This window comes from Trematomus bernacchii, unplaced genomic scaffold, assembly GCF_902827165.1.
Source record: "Trematomus bernacchii unplaced genomic scaffold, fTreBer1.1, whole genome shotgun sequence".
Classification (NCBI taxonomy): domain Eukaryota; kingdom Metazoa; phylum Chordata; class Actinopteri; order Perciformes; family Nototheniidae; genus Trematomus; species Trematomus bernacchii.
In genome coordinates, this window is record NW_022987409.1 from 4,091,529 (window position 1) to 4,109,286 (window position 17,758).

At 40.2% G+C, this 17,758-nt stretch overlaps 1 protein-coding gene across 3 annotated transcripts; it reads left to right on the top strand.

Moving 5' to 3' along the window:
- The first annotated feature begins 1,755 nt into the window (after positions 1-1,755).
- On the top strand, positions 1,756-17,386 carry tmem255a (transmembrane protein 255A). 3 transcript variants are annotated; one of them, XM_034138299.1, is made up of 10 exons: positions 1,756-2,055; positions 5,113-5,255; positions 10,003-10,065; positions 11,944-12,033; positions 12,796-12,861; positions 12,989-13,077; positions 13,252-13,323; positions 14,084-14,252; positions 14,740-14,886; positions 15,515-17,386. In XM_034138299.1, exons 1-10 carry the CDS (start codon positions 1,998-2,000, stop codon positions 15,656-15,658), a joined length of 1,041 nt encoding a protein of 346 aa, XP_033994190.1. In that variant the 5' UTR covers positions 1,756-1,997; the 3' UTR covers positions 15,659-17,386. The 3 variants fall into 3 exon arrangements, with proteins under 3 accessions (XP_033994190.1, XP_033994189.1, XP_033994193.1); XM_034138298.1 differs by having other exon boundaries at positions 1,756-1,925; XM_034138302.1 differs by lacking the exon at positions 13,252-13,323 and having other exon boundaries at positions 1,756-1,925.
- The last annotated feature ends 372 nt before the right edge of the window (positions 17,387-17,758 follow it).

Genomic DNA, 17,758 nt, shown 5'->3' on the forward strand with positions numbered 1-17,758 from the left:
GATTTACTGTGTTTCATCAAGTCTTTGCCTGCATGTTTTGGCAAGTAAAGGTTTGATGATTATGATGTTGAAAAGTATTCCTGCCATATGAATTACATTTGTGCATGTTAAGCAAAATGACATTGTGTATGTTTGCATTTGTATTTTAATGACATTTAAAATCAGGCAACTGCGTGTACTACAGCAGCAGAATGAGGACAGTGAAATGTGCAACGTAAATTTCAATGTTTTTACTAATCCCAAAAAAGTGACTGTGCTTTATCTAGATTTTAGAACAATATAATGTGCCCAAGTCTTTCCTTGATACAATAAATCATATTTGATATAGAAATTATTATTTCATGTTAGATTCCCAAAATGAAGCCCTAAAGGTGGTTTGAAACCCTTTTGAATTGATAGCTAAAAGGTCCAAATTCTCCTAAATGCATCGAGATGCAACAGCCTTTTCAATGTGACTGTTACATTTCAACAAAGGTAATGAAGAAAGGGTTAACACTAAGAGGCGTACCTGAAAGCAGCATACAGTCACTTTGTTAGATGATGAATGTGCTGCTCCCTGAATGTCTCTTTGCTCTTGGCTGCTCTCTCTTAGTTAGACTATTTAACTACTTCAACAAAATATGTAATAACTGTACAATTTTGACTTGCTATCTGGCTGCTATCACACTATTTTAAACATGTTACACTTGTTTTTTCCAAAAAATACTTTTACTGGTACTATTGTAAATTGTAATTTGTGTACTTCCTATCTTTAATATTATATGCATGCATCTTATTTAATATTTTGTCATTATACTTTTGCTGTAACAATGTAAATGTCCCCTCTATGGGACTAATGAAGGTATTCTGATTATCTTGATCACAATGTAGTATTTCTGCCAGACGATGGCGCTAGAGGCTCAGCCTGAGCTCCAACTTTTACTTTCTCACACACCATTACAGGAACTCCAAATATATGTGGTACACACAGCAGTATGAAAGAATTTAAACACAATCCAAATGATTTATTTGACGTGTGATGTAAAGAATGCTGTCACGTCGAATTCACCCCTGCTGTCAGTGATTTACCGTCTGGTGGTGACCATTCATGCTATAAAGGGAAGTACTCAGATCTTGTACTTAAGTCAAAGTAGAAGTACCAGAGTAGGAATACTCTGTTACAAGTAAAAGTCCTGCAATCAAAATATTACACAAGCAAAAGTACAAAAGTATTGTCATCTAATTATACGTAAAGTAGCCTACCAAAAGTAAAAGTAGCCTACTCATTATGCAGATTGATCCATTTCAGAATAATACATTATATGTTCTGTTTATAATTAGGCCTATTAATGCATTGTTATTATTATTATTTATCAAGCTGGTCAAGTTTTAATTAATTTATACTGCAGAGTTGCTGGTGAATGTTACTACAGGTGTAACTAAAGTCTTATTTAAGTGTTGATCATATTTAATATTACTAATCCAGTAAAGTATCTCAGAATTGTACTGATATATGATATAAATTATTCTGAATCTGAATAATGAGTAGGCTACTTTTACTATTTGTACTTAAAGTATATTTTGATGCTATTACTTTTTTACTTGAGTAATTGTGATTACAGTACTACTTTTACTTGTACCAGAGTACGCCGACACTCTGGTAGGCCTACTTCAAGTAACGCCAGTGAGGTATTTTTCTTCTGTAGAGAGTGGGGTATGTGTGTGACATGCGCACACACAGCCAGCAGCAGCAGAGACCCACCGTCAGGACACCGACTCACCGAGAGCATAGAGACCGACAGACGCCTCTCAGCGGCGGGGATGTGACAGAGAGAGGCTCGGAGGAGACGGAGGGTTGACACAGAGAATGCCACAGCAAGCCAACACGCTGCCTGCGTTAGCTCACCATTGTACTCAGCTTGCTGTAAAATATAAAGCGAGCAGCAGTGAGTCGTGATTGTCTATTTTTTTTTTTTTTTGCAAGGGGATCATCCTGCGTTAAACATCCTCCAGCCAGCATGCCTTCTGCTCAGAGCCTCCAGTCCAGCAGCATGCCCCTCTCTGAAACCAGCATAGGTAGGTAGGTGTGTGTGCAAGGTCAGCCGCAGCAGGTTTTTATCAATTAAATAATATACTCGGTAATGCCACAATGCGGAGGTTTCACTCAATGCTGAAAGGTTCACTTAATTGTGCCTACTCACTTTTTAGACCACCCTTATTTGTTGTGTTTTCTTGGTAAGAAACACTAAAGGCATGTTTTTATTTTCACAGAACACTCGTTGCATCACCAGACAGTCTGTTGTTTTTTAAGTCCAGGCCGCAGCACGTCACTGCAGGTGCGGCGACGTTGAGAAACCACAGAAGCCTGAGACTGCCTGACAGACCATAGCATGGTGTGAGGCTAACACCATTAACATTAACGGTATAAAATGGTCTAGTTGTGTAGAGGAAAATCCTATTTTAAACATTTCTATTGCAGTCCATGGCAGGTGATCAGTGACTACGTAGAATATCGTTGATTGTTTGGGTCAGTCTACTACACAGCTAATTGCAGCAACATCCATGTTTTGCTTTTCCAGCCTATGGAAAACCATTTCAGTCAATGTTATCAAAATATAAGTCTTTATAATGAGCAACCTTCTTTAAAGTATCTCAAATTAATGACTTAGTTTCTCAAAATAATGACTTGGTATTGCAAAAAAAGGATCAGATAAGTTTCTAAAATAACGTGTTTGAAATAATAACTACACACTTGTTATATTGAGAACGTTTCTTATTATTTTGAGATCCATCACATTATTTTAAGGTCTTACAAGATCTTTTTTCTTCACAGAAAGCTATGTTTTTCTATTTTTTTATTTACTGGCAGAAGATGTCTCCCGTATAACACTTCCTTGTACAACAATTATTGAGAAAGGTATGTAGTAATTTGCATTACTGTACTGGAGAGACATAGATGTGTTGGTGGTGTAATAATATTGAACAGATAATTTCACACAGACCATATGAAATCTGTTGCATGGGGTGTTTTCCAAAGATCTACTATAATACAATGATTTGAGTAATTTATTAAACAGAAGATATCCTACTTACATGAGTAGTATTTGCTTCAAATCATAACTTAGTACCAGACACTGTACTTGTATGTTGAGGCCTCTGGTCTCAGTTAGAACTCCTAAAGTAATAAGCAAAGTCATGCTTTTGAGTAAGAGCCAGATCAATAATGTTTTTGTTTCAAACTAATATTGACAATCAGATAGTATATGCAGTTTCAAAGTGGTTTCATTACATATGACATTTGACTTCAAAGCAAGGTTTGGATGATGTGGAAAGAAATGTGATATCATGGAAACACATAAACACAATTTAATTTCACTAATGCAAAACAGCCAAATGGGTTCTTTCAATTAACTGTAATCTAGAATTTGAGAGCAGGAAATGAACCATGCAGTAGGAAATATTATTTACATTATAATTGTTATTGTCATTTAAATCCCAACCTGGCAAAATCATCCATACATTTCTAGATCATTAAATTCCGGAAGTTGTTGTTATGCCGGCACCCTGGGGAGAAAAACCTGACTGAAGTCATTCGCTTTCCCTGCGCAGTGATTTTAGTTAAACAGGAAGTGGTGAAAATACATGCAATAGATAATCAGTGGGACCTTACTCTACAGAATCTGCTAAAACAAATGCATCAGTAAAGTCATTAAAAAGACTGCAATGAGGGGCCACTCCCTTCCCCCTCTCTACAGTTTGTAATCTTTGACTCTGACTTGAATATTGTCAGAGATGATATCCTGCAGCTCTCTGATGAAATAACATTATACAGGAGTTTGAGGTTCAGTGGTTTTAAAAGAAGTACATTTGTCGAGGCTTATCAACCCTTGAATGGTTGTCTTTGTAGTTTAATATGCATATTCAATATGTTGTGGTTCTTTTACTTCTGACTTGCAAACCTCTCACACTGGGTATAGTATTTGATATTTGCTCGATGCTTTTTTGTTGGATTTGAAACCGTTCTTATGTAAATGAGGCCCCTAAAAGTATTCACTCTTATTTTGACTTTCCAAAAAACTGACTTAATACGAGCACATGTAACGAGGGGTTACGTATAGTAACCCTTGTTATATAAACACAGGCAGAGCCCTCTACTGGACTCTATGGGTACTTCCCCTCGATCCTATCATGCAAGCATTCATCCACTGAGACTTTCTAGACGTAGCCGGCCCCGGGGCGGGCATACCTGAATGCGCGCGCATCTCACCGCATAAAAGGAGGCCTCGCCTCCTTACTGTCATCCTTTACTTCTCTTCAGCAAGCAGCATAGGACAGACAGGGCCCCTGAGTAGAGGGCTCCGCCTGTGTTTATATAACAAGGGTTACCATACGTAACCCCTCGTTATATCTCTCACAGGCTGTTTGAGACACTGAGTGATTACAATAAATTGCTAATGTTAAATAATAAAGTAAGTGTTTTCACATGATGCAGATTTGTTTAGTCTTTCCCTAAAAGATATACATAGTGTATACATTTGCCTTTTTGCAAAAAAGCAGCATATACCAAGATGCCCTGCCCTATTATGCTAATGTTCAGGTTCAAATGTGTATTGTGTGTCTCTACTGTGACATGTTTACATGCTTTAATGTTCAAAAAGCTCTTTATTTTTCTCATACTGCCTGTGCTGCAGCACCTCTTTTCACCCTCTGTCTGAAACCAGAGCCCAGTCTGCTATGATTGGTTAGCTGGCCGGCTCTGTTGTGATTGGTCAACAGCTTAGAGATGTTCCCGCCCCTTAGCCTATCACGTACAATGTGATGGAGAGCTAGCCAATAGAAATGCAAGTGTAACAAAGTGATATCACTATGTTATGGATGTAAACAAAGGAGTATAATGAGGCGTTTCAGGCAGGGAGGGAACTTTGGGGTTTTAGCCTTTGCAGACCATTTACATGCTAAAAAACCTATAAAATACACTAGAGGAAAAGGGAAAACCCCAAAAAGCACAATATAGGGCCTCTTTAACAGAATTACGACTATAGTCTTTAACTACTTTCTATTGCAGCTTGATTTATGAATTTCTCATCATCTCATTTCTCACAGCAGTAATGTTTGCTAATGTGTCGTCTTTAGGTACCTTTAAGAGGAGGAAGAGGAAATCCATAATAGTGACGGTGTTGCTGCTCATTGTGTCTGTGCTCATCCTCATCTTCGGCCTGGCAGCGACCACTAGGACGCAGAACATCACAGTGGGCGGCTACTACCCAGGAGTCATAGTGAGTACACACCTGAATGCAACAGCAGCCTGTCTCCAGTGATACTGAGCGAGGTGTGAGAGAAGAGAGGGAGTTTTCAGACTGCTCTTCCCGCTCGTGATGAACCTAATTACTGAAGGTCTGTGATGGGTGACTCTCCCGACATTCATTATTCAGCACTGTCATTACGGGCTAAGTGAAGCAAAGCATCTCAGTCCATAAATGTGTTTTCCTCACAGAACTCGGCTTTTAGCGTTGGGCCTAAAGTGAAGAGCAATCAGCCTGCTACATTTCTAATGATGCTCCTTCTGACTTCAACCTAAAATTCATAGTTTCAATTATTGAAGTCTGCTGTAAAGAGCAGAGATTTAGAAAACATGCATTCTGTTTATCTCTGAGATGATTTTCTTTTTAATTTCTGAAATGTTATCCATGGCATGAAAGAAACACCTACTTGGTTTATCTCACTAGGCTACAGAATCAAAGCTTTATATTAAAATCTGATAAATGTTAGGGGGGTAAATCACGAGTTCTATCAGGATATTTTCTAACATGAGTCTGCAAAAAACGATTTTGATTGATAGCCTGTGATCGCTATGAGGCAATATCACATGCCCTTTAAACATTAACAGTTACATTCGTATCAACTCGCAAACTTAAAGTGGACCTATCATGCTATATTTGAATAATATATTGTAGGGCCATACCTATATAAGGTATATTTATTAGGGCTGTCAGTCGATTAAAATATTTAATCGCGATTAATCGCATGATTGTCCATAGTTAATCGCGATTAATCGCAAATTAATCGCACATTTTTTATCTGTTCTAAATGTACCTTAGAGGGATATTTTTCAAGTTTTTAATACTCTTATCAACATATGAGTGGACAACTATGCTTTATATGTTTGTTTATTATCATTTGAACAATGACAAATATTCTCATGAATATTAAACACAACAACCTGAACATTACAAATATTCGCCTCAATTCAACCTAGAACCTCTCTCATACAATACTGTGTGTGTGTGTGTGTGTGTGTGTGTGTGTGTGTGTGTGTGTGTGTGTGTGTGTGTGTGTGTGTGTGTGTGTGTGTGTGTGTGTGTGTGTGTGTGTGTGTGTGTGTGTGTGTGTGGTGTGTGTGTGTGTGTGTGTGTGTGTGTGTGTGTGTGTGTGTGTGTGTGTGTGTGTGTGTGTGTGTGTGTGTGTGTGTGTGTGTGGTGTGTGTGTGTGTGTGTGTGTGTGTGTGTGTGTGTGTGTGTGTGTGTGTGTGTGTGTGTGTGTGTGTGTGTGTGTGTGTGTGTGTGTGTGTGTGTGTGTGTGTGTGGTGTGTGTGTGTGTGTGTGTGTGTGTGTGTGTGTGTGTGTGTGTGTGTGTGTGTGAAAATGTGGCGGATCGTTGGAGCTATGTGCAGCTCAAGGCATATATGCCTGTGTGTATGAGCTGTGTTGCGGCACTATCCGTGCTGAGTGTGCTGTCTGGCTACCTGCATAAAGTCAAGTGCTCGGCACAGTTGTCGGCGAAATGTCGCTCCTCTGTTTTCATTGAAACAGCTCCTTATATCCGTTAGCTCAGCTAGCTAGCACCAGATGCTAACAACAACACGTAAGGTGTGCTTCGCTCGCGCCACACATACACACACCCTCCCGGTCCTCCCGATGGCCAGTCCGGGCCTGCCGGTGAGCGTGGAAGTGTGGTCTGCCACAAGCGGGCAGCAGGAGCGGGGCTGTCAGCATCAGCTTGTAGATGGTATTTTAAACTCGATGCGCTCTGAAACTACGGCGGCCGAGGACAAAAAATACACATGCGTTAATCACGTTAAAATAATTAGTGGTGTTAATTTTTTTTTGCGTTAACGCGTTATTAACGCGTTAACTTGACAGCCCTAATATTTATACGTTTTCTTTTTCAAAATACCAAACAGATCATGCATTTTAGCCATGCCTCATTTCGCTCTATTTTGCTTTTCCTCCACCTTTGCATGCGCTGCAGCTGACCACGCCCCCCTGCAAAGGAGGGGGCCGAGTTACGAGCGTCGTGTTACCATGCTGTTACCATGCCACGGCAACCTCTCATTCCCCTGATAGGTCAGCTCCGCCGTCCTGACGTCAGAGGAATGTTCAAATCTGTATCAGTCTGTATCAGATCCGTTGCAGTCCCGTTTTTAGAGATTTGGGTATGGAGGAAAAGAGAGAGGGTTGTGTTTTCTGACACTTGTGCCCCTTTCACACCAACGCAACTCCGGTTCAAGCTCCGTGCTAGAGCTTTTCAGGTTCAGAACCGGTTCTTCGGTTTAGCGCCGGCTCTTTTCACACCGCTCAGAGCCCGACTGGTGCTGCCGCTGCTGCGTCATGACGTCACAGTTTACGTCGCTGAGTTTCTCCCCAACGCCGGAGCTCACTTCACAACAACGGGCCGGGGACTGCGTTGCTTTTAATCATACGAAGCCAGATTAAATTAAATAACGACTTCTCCAACCTTATACTTTTCTCCAGAGTGCCGTGGTTCATTGTTTATTAATGTGTTTCAGCGGCATTTACCGACCGCTGCAGTGCTGGCCGGCTGCTCTTCAACGGGAGTGTATTCTCCCGTTAGCTCCGGGTTAGCTCACACGGCTCTAAAGTATTCACTGTCTGACTGTCACACAAGCAGCTAATACATATCCCCAGTTCCCCTTAAGTGAATGTGTGTCAGTCTGAATTGACGCTGTTTGGTGTCAGTCTGAATTGACGCTGTTTGGCATCACAACGCTGTTATGAAAGTTTCTCTGGTATAACATGGGTGATGTTAGCATAGCAACCGAAGCTAAACTGACTACTTGCTAAGCAGTTTTCTACAGGCACTTTTTACCGACGTATTTTTCATTATGATTCTACTTGTGATAGTCGGACATGACAACCTGTGCAGCCCATGTATTGATTCCATCCGATAGCTGCTATAATAACAAACGTCTGCCTGCTCTCCACAATGATCAATAACAGCGAACGGATGGTCAAAGTAAGGTACAAATAAACAGAATCACACGAAGCCTGGTTAGTGTTGCCTGACTTTATAAAGTGTGTTTTTTTTAACAAGTGTGTGGTTGCGTTCTAGTCACTTTGCTCAGCACTACTGCTTGTTACAACTTTTATTTGCCGTACTCGCCTTAAGTGTTAGCTCAGGTTAATCTCGCCCCCCTCCGACGTAAGCGTGACGTATGCGGTTCTTGCTTCTAGACGGACAACTTTTTGGTGCTCGAAACGAACCGGATTCCGGAGCTATGACGCTGCTCCGCTGCGGTGTGAACAGGAAAACCCGGTGCTTTTCAAGCACCAGCACCGAACCGGCCCTGAAACACCGTTGGTGTGAAAGGGGTATTGGTGAGTTCCCTGGAACACCGGGGACACATATTCATGTATAAAAGACGTACAAAAGTGCATTTTGCATGATAGGTCCCCTTTAAATACGATTTTACAATTTTATTTCTGGACTCAACAATCTATTCTTTAGAAGAAAAACAATAGACTGCCTGTAGTTCACTGTAGAGGGCTACTGTTTCTCTCTTGTGTTTCTTTATCAGTTCAAAAAACACATGTTTAAAATCTTTACACATCCATTTTCCTTTAAAAAAAAAAAAAAAAGAATTCAAGGATTACTCAAGATAGCTTCAAGATAAATGACTATATTAAAATGATGTGTTTTTGAATGGTTATTTAAAACTGTCCACTGAGTCAGAAAGAGACTAACTACTTAAGTGGGTATCCCCAAATGTTTTTGTGGTGACCTCAGGGACAATTACAAGAGCAGCTGTGGAGGATCTGAGGGTTTCTGGAGGATCATAAAACGATAGGGAGCCTGGGAGATAAAAGGGGGAAAAGCCATTTAGTGTTCTAATAAACTAAGAAATGAACTAAAATAAATTCTAAAAGACACAGGGGGCCAGAGTGGGTTGTCCGAAAGTTTAGAGGTATAGATCTCTCATTTTAGATCAACACCACTCTCAGATCTGGAAGAAACTGGTCAGATGGATTCAGGTGCAGTTGAACGGGGTTAATCAATACTCAAGCAAGTACTCAGTACAAGTCAACAATACAAACCCTGACTGTGTTTGTGGTCTTCTTTTATTGCCCCATATTTGCTTCTATTCCTATCCTATATCTTCATGTGGTATATAGGTCTCGTGGGTACAGTGATATGTTCCTCCTATCATCTTACAGTTTGTTTTGGTGTTAGGGTCACAGGGACAGTTTCCTACAGTTTATTTTGATTCAGCAGTGTTTGTTGTTGTGTAACATTGCTCAATACCTTTGACAGCTGCTACTATTACAGTGATACTTTTGTTATTCTACTACATTGAGTTTGTTAAAAACCCGGCATCAGCCTAATGAAGGTTTGTAGTTTTGCAATGACTGTTGTTGTTCGGCCAGTATAAAGAGTGTTACAGTGTTACATAGACAACATAAAATAAAAGCATGAACACTTTCCTGCATCCTGTTAGCTTAGTGGAGGGCTCAGCTTCACTATGTTGCGCAAATGATAACAGTAGTTTGGGTCAATTAATTCAATTGACTTTTTCAGTATTTATTTTCGAAAAATATGGAACAAGCTCCCTTCAAACATTAAACTTGCGGACTTAGAAATCAGGGCTTATCTTAAATACGATGATGTATAGCTGTATTTACTTGAAGAATGAATGATTTTGTATTGTTGTTTATTGTATCTACATATATATCTGTATAAATCCAGATCGATTGATCAATAAACTTAGCTTTTTTCACTGTTTTTCAGCTGGGCTTTGGCTCTTTTCTGGGAATCATCGGCGCTCATTTGATAGACAACAAGAGGCAGATGGTAAGAGGACTTATATTACCTTTTCCTTGTCTGGACTGTTACAGAAAACTATCATTAAACTGCGTCTCAGTCCCAATTACCCAACGACCTGATTATGTTGTTATTGGGGTGACAGACAGAGAGGCTGTGAGTCCCTCTTGGCCTGAGGCGGCTTGCGTAGCGGAGCCTGGGCTTCAAGGGAGATGCAGACAGAAATAGCTACAGGGTGTAAGCTGAGGAGGACAGATGCCCATACAGGAATGTGGGGAAGGAAACTGCAGATGAGGGGAGCAGGTGGGAGGTGTGCGGTGGGGACTGTCAGGGCTCAAATGAATGATGAGTTTGTACCGCGACACCTTTACCGTAACGCAGCAGAGTTCAGATGGCTGGAGTCCCACAACTGACCCGGCTACGACACCTTACACCACACTGCCCACTGCCCACTGGTTATTCCTTATCGCATTTTACTATACAGAATATAATGTGTTGAAATAGTTTATGGGTCGGGGTAGTATAGCCAATTGGTTTTTAGATTATTCCAGTTGTTGCAGAGCTAAAATGTTGAGTAAGTAAAACTATTTTGGTAATCTATTTATAATTTTTTAAGGACAAATCCCAGACATTCACTGCTCACACCCTCTCAAGTGTCAATATGTACTGGTTTTCTTCATTTTGTATCATAGTAAAATGAAATGCTTTTAGACTGTTGTATATAACACTCTCTGATTAATAGTATAGTGATGGACATTTATCTGTATTTTAGGTTTCAAATTAAACATTATAGTAAGGTAAGGTTAAATTATTCAACACATCTATAGGGAGTATTGCTTTATCATCCCGGGTGAGTTTGATCAAATTTAACTGACTTTAATTCAAATGTTGCTAAATGCCTGATACCGCTTAAATTCAATCCAGTAAGAAAAGCACAGAACAAAATAACAGAAATTCTTTCAATTAAAAAGGCTAAAACTATTCTGACTCTGACTACAAAAGTGTGTTGATGAATGACAAGATAGAGGGAGAAGCTAAGAAAAAAAACACCCACAAACCTTTATCCCATCACAAATGTCTCTTTCTAAATCATTTGCCACTGAATGCATTCATGTGAGCGTCACAGAAACCTTGGCGCCGGCGAACAACCCGGTTACCTCGAGGTGTTGGATGTTGTGTGTCAGCTTCAGAGAGGGTGGGCTAATGTGTAAGTGAATACATACCGCTTTCATTGAGGAGTGAAAGGAGAGAGTTAGGCGGATGGGGAGAAAGCGGGGAAATAAGTGTTTGGAGTTCCTTTTAAGAGCCGGGCAGCGTGCCAGGCTCTAACACTACTGCTGCAGCTAGGTGACCAGCTCAGCACTCCGTCACTGTTGTCCTCTCTAACAGCCCCCCCCCCCAAAACCCCCCCACCCCATCCCATTCAGAGCTATTCATACTCAGAGAGCAGCACATGGGCAATATGATACAGGTTACTGTTGGAAGGGAATCCGATAGAAAAGTGGCGAGTAGAAGCAATTACAAAATCAAAGTGGTGCCTGATAGAGCTCCAACGAAAAAGACAAAAGAAAATTGCCAAATATTTCAATAACTGTTCATTTGGTTGAGTCATTGTTCATGTAAAAAGGGCTGTAATGCTGCTTTGAGCTTCTTATAAATGGAGATTTTCAGCTTTTCTCTATTATATCTTATTGGCCTGCATACCTTTTGAGTTTTGAAATGACTTAACGAAACATTTAAAGACATCACATTGGACTTGAAGCTGGGATTGGAATGTTTTCTGACATTTTCATGACCAAACAATATCAATAGCCGCAGTGCCTAAAATTGAGTTTATAGTCTTCTGTGACAAAGAGAATCATAACCTTGTGATGAAGAGTGATGAAGAGCTGCTGTTTTCTTCCACAGTTAGTGGCGTCTATTGTCTTCATCAGTTTCGGGGTAGTGGCCGCCTTCTGCTGTGCTATTGTTGACGGAGTGTTTGCTGCCAGGCACATTGTAAGTATCACTGAAGCTTCTTCTTATTTAACCAAACTGATAAATTATGAATATGGATAACACTCACTGTCCGACTAATCAATGCCATCCCCATTGAAGCTTAATATACTCTGTCTGCATTACACATAGATTCAAACGAGGGCATTGCTCACATATGGCCAGTCTGTAGGAGAGGCTGCACCCTTCTTAGCAAGGGAAATATATTTTGTGGTTGAGAGATATTACTCTCCATGACGCAAGAACTCGAAACAATAAATAACCACTAATGCACTCTTGAAACAATTATGTTAAAATAAGTTATGGCTTTTCGAATAGGGGGATCGGGAGGTTTTTTATTTGCCAGTGACGTCAGTGAAATGGAAAATTGGATATTTATTTTCAGACATTTGTTTGTAAACTGAGCTGCAAAGAGGCCCAGTGTTGCAATGAATATGATGTGATGCTCTCAGAGCAATACATTCAAAAAAAAATCTCTCTATTTCTTGCATTTATCTACATTGTTAATTTTGCTTTAGTATGCATTTGTATCATAGACTGTATATAGGGTTTGTACCAGTGATGAATTGTGCAGTGAAATCTAAAGAATATTGTTTATTGTACTACAGTGTGTACTACAATGTTTATTTTATTATCTTTTCTTTTTAATGACTGATTTTAAATGCCATTTTCATAATGTCTTCCATTTTTGTAAAGCACTTTGAATTGCCTTGTGTTGAAAGGTGCTATATAAATAAACTTGCCTTGCCTTGCCTTGCCTTACAGGACCTCAGGCCGCTGTACGCCGGCCGCTGTGAGTTTCACTCCAGTGAGACTTCCTCTGAACGAGACGTAAGACAAATATTTCACTTTCTATTTACAGAAATCGAATGCATCCTCAGTGTGTGTGGGGAATTAAGTGTCATAAGTCAACCTTAAGTGAAAAGACTAATAATTTGAATTAACTTTTGACCCTCAGGTGCCCTGTCAGACCTCCTCACGCTCCCCCTGTAACCTGCATGTGAAGGGCAACACCTGTTACTGCTGCGACCTCTACAACTGCGGGAAGTGAGTACACCCAACAGCCTCTCCATCACTGGCTCCTCACTTTGCTGTGTTGCTTTGACTGTTTGGATTTTTGACGTGTGCTGATGTGCCATTTTTGTGGGAGATTCGTTTGCACTGCAACGTTGATTGTATCAGAACAAGTATATGTTTCTTCCCTTTCAACCTTTGTTTCAGAGAACATCCTCTTATGGGACTTCAGAATAAAGATGTATTGAAAAAGTTTAGGAAATCATCCATGATTTGGAAGTAGGTCCCTTTTTTTCTAGAACCATATTGGCCATTAATTATCAACTCATGTTTTTCATTTTCTCGACACGTGATTGGAGTAACTGTGTAGTGTGTCAGTGACGTGACTTACTTATGTAATATGTGTTTAGGATCCCATTTCCCCTGCATGTCATGTTTTGCGTCTGACAAAGCTAAGCATGAAACCATATAAACATTTAATGTCATGATTATTGTTGTCAAAATATATGCTTTTCACAAAATGATCATCCTCTTATTACATTGAGTAAGGAAGCATATATTATTATTGCATCACAGATAGAATAACTTGTTAAGTGGATATCTGTTTTTAGTAAAAAACTAATTAAGAATAAAGGAATCGTAAGGTTTCTTTGCATGAATAAACAGCAACATTATTAGAGTCTATTCCTTTTTACATATTTCCTGTTTTATAAAGCGGGCTCTTTTTCACTTCTCTACTATAATAGTGATCTTGACAGCTTTTTCAATAAATCATGAGAATAATCACAACTATCTCAATATTAAAATCCATTACAGTCAGAGTAATGTGAGGGTTTTTTATTACGATAATGATAAAATCATATATCTTCCCACTCTTAAACACCCACCATGTCTTCTGTCCTTAGCTCTCATAGACTCATTTGTTTCTATAAATCAAAACCTACTTGTCTTTCATCTTGCCCTGAACACAACAAGCCATAACACTTTCTCTGTGACTTGTGTGGCTTGACTGTATGCCCCCTCTCTGTTCCGCCCACTGGGCTAGCCGAGTGGAGCTCATTGGAGGCTACCATGAGTACACGGATGTGAAGAGCTGCCAGGACGTGGTGCACCTCTATCACCTGCTGTGGTCCGCTACGATCCTCAACATCGTGGCGCTCTTTCTGGGCATCATCACTGCTGCAGTGCTGGGAGGCTTCAAAGACATGGTGGGTACATGTGCTGCATTCATGTGGTGTCAGAATAAAATGTGTCGCAAAATTCATGTGAAAGCCCCCTTCATAAAGTTAATATGAATTCCCGTATTGCACTGCATATCAATTATTTTTGCTTATATGTCATTTGGAACATGTTTTTAGGTTGTAGCGGTCTGTTGCTGTCCAAGTATCTAGATGTAATGTGAAGAAACAGTTTAATGGTTTTAGGGAATGTACTGGTGCAGCAACAAGTCTGAGACAAAAAAACAAAACATGTTCTTCCACATTAAAACTAAAAGCTCATAAACACACCAACGTCGGTAGAACAACTCTGAGAAACCGGACCATCCAAGGTGCACATTGAATGCAGCATTATATTTGAGATTTGACCATGAACAACTGGGCTACTTTAAGTGTTTGTTCTAATGGGTTTTTGTTTTGTAATCCTCTGGTGTTTGAATTAATGGAAACTGATCAATACTCTTCATGTCCTTGTCAGACTCCGGCTCCTGCCTCAGAGTCTACATCTGAGCCTGAAGCCGTCACAGCTCCAGCCCCCCCTCAGCCTCCTCCCTCCACCACCTCCCTCACCTCGTACTACAACACTGCCCCCTGCCTGCCGCCGTACACAGCCTACGACCTGCAGGTACAGCTACAGACCTGCACTGCTGGTCTTCATCAACCTGGGTGGTTCTGGGGGGGGGGGGGGGTCCAGTGGTCCTGTAACACTGTGCTTTGACCCCCCTGTGGCCCCCCTGCAAAATAACAAATCTATGATAATGCAATTTGTAATAGTGTTGCAGCCTGGGCCTAAGAAAAAGGAAGTTTTTTGTTGTTGTTATGTAATTAAATAAATTAAAACTAAGTTACTGAAACAAATTCTGTTACTAAAACAAATACCAACAAAGAAATAAAAATAAAAAGTGTTTATTACCCCAACTGCATTAGTAATAATGGTAAATTAAGTAACTAAACAAAAATTGCAACTCAGTCATTGACAAACAATAATACTTCCTTTGTGCGCGATAACTTTATACTACTAGTTTAAATCTTGACCACTGTCTTTGTCTCCGTTGTCCAGCATTACATTTGCCCCTCTCATTCAATAACTGGCCCCAGCAGAGCCCCCCCAACCCTGTCAAACTTCAGTTTTTTAATTAAGGAAACCTACAAACAACCGTTATTCTGTGCATCCTTAAAAAAAACGAAAAAAGAGCTTTGAATGTAAAAATGGAAACTGAAACAGTTAATTCTAATAAATGTCCTTCCTGCAGGGCTCCTACCTGTTCCCCGACTCCTCCACCCTGTCGGATGACTCCCAGTCGGGGGCCAGCCACCTGTGGCCCACCATGGTCCCTCCACGATACTCTCCTCCTCACACCCACCCCGACGAGAAGCCTCCACCCTACAGCCCGTAACACACATCCAGCAGAAAGAAGGCACCTGGAACGTTAGCGGGTGTTTTTCAGATGCTGATTGAGTGGCGTGAATGCACATTTCCTCTGGGCTTTTCCTCACAATGAGTGTTGGAGGAAAGGTGGTGAGGAAGAGGAGGAAGGCCACAGAGGGAACTCACCTTGAGTTCAGCCCGACACCAGGAGTGTTTGTCGCCCCTGCCTCCACTCACACATCAAGAGAGAGACCACCGGTCCACAGCAAGGACTGTTTACACATCTATCTGCCTTAATGCAAACGGGCTTCCAGCGCTGCAGCTCTGGGTCTCTGGACTTATTCTGTACTAGGTCAAAGTTCACCTCTCTTCAGGACATATTGTAAATGCTTCCTGCCTCAAGTGGCACCGATGATAACGTAAGGAGATGACAGCTACAAGATCAAACCCGATACATGAATGCTTTTGATGTCCCCCCAGAATATGAATCAGCTAGAGAATTCAAAACTGTAGTAGGCCGAGGCAGTTTCTTCTTTAGCGATTAATTAGGCAATGTTAGCAGTAATGAAGGAATTACAATGCTCATTATGAATGTACAGCAGTATGATACTCAGATGCTCTCCAGCAGTTTAGCTATACAAACAGATGATCAACTCTTCAGTTTGTTAAAAAAACAACTTTTGAACCATGTGCTCGCAGAGCAACACGATGAAGAAATAAGCTATTCTGCAGTAGGGCGGTCAGTTACACTCCAAACTATTTATTCTATTTTCACGATAAGCTGCAAAGCAGGTAAGCGTATATTATCTTGCGCTATATAAGTAGTTGTGATATCACATCTGAGTTCAAATGTATAGTCTCTGTCAGGAATAAACACGAGGCAGGCCGAGCGGGAACAGTCGGTGCTGGATTCACTGACATGAGGGGAGATCATGAAGGGTCAAAGGACTGGTGTTCTCTGAGGAAGAGTGAAGGACAGTAAACTTAGTCCATGTCAATGAGACAGGTCTCCGTCAGCTGTTATCACTGCTTTTTATAATTTAAACTACACTCTCTCAGGGGCTGATTGTCAGTTCCTTTTCGTCTTGCCAGTAAAAATGTTTTGTGTAATTGAAATGGTGTGTTTTACTTTTTAGCAAAACTGTATGCACGGTTGCTTCACCACTTTAGTCTTTACCAAACATATAAACTTCAATAAGATAAACCATAGTGCAGTGAGTTCACCGAGGGTGAATCCTGTTGACTTCAGTCATCCCAACTTTCCTCTTGTGTAACCATGATGTTTGATGGTTTGCCATGACAACTTGATGCAGCCATTAATGTCATTTTCTGATCTTAAAACTTTTGATAAATTGGTGATAGTTCAGCTTTCCGCATATCACCATCAAGTTGATTTTATTTTTTTTGTTGCAAACCTTGTTTTATGACCAAATGCCTGACACCTATTTGTATGAGCTAACACAGCCATTGATAGCATGCTAAATGATGGATGTTTGTTAATGAGTGCAACCTCTGAGCCAGTAGCATGGCTGTAGACTTCTCTAGATAATTGTATTACATTGTAAAATTGAAAAGGGTGTAACTGGCATTAGGTTTGAGAAGTTCATACTTTTTCAACAGGGACTAGTCAAGTTTTGGGAAAGTCCATCCATTTCCTTAAGTCTAACACATTGAAAATCTAAAAATGTTTTCAATCTTTGATATAATCCAGACAATGGAAGATTTAGAAACATTTAAAAACACAGGGAGTTGACATAATTAATAACAAAGAAGGAATATTTAAGATTCTGCACTATTTCTCCTTGAGCATTTGCTCTTAACTCTTCCAACATCTTCTGGAGCTTCATAGATATGTTTTTGTATCATGTGTGACACGTGATATATTTTACTCTCAGCATTTTGACAAAGACAAAGTGACAGTTTCTATGATTTTCATTTTGTACATCACAATGACAACCGTATAGCAGATGTTTATATGCTTACGTAGTGCAAGACAATTAAGTGAAAATAGTAAAAGAATAATTTATTTATCATCAGGAAACCCCTTGTTGCTAATTGACAGAAAAGGGACATTTTGTACAATGCCAACAGAACTGAGTGTTTAATATCTATTTCATTTTATCTACAA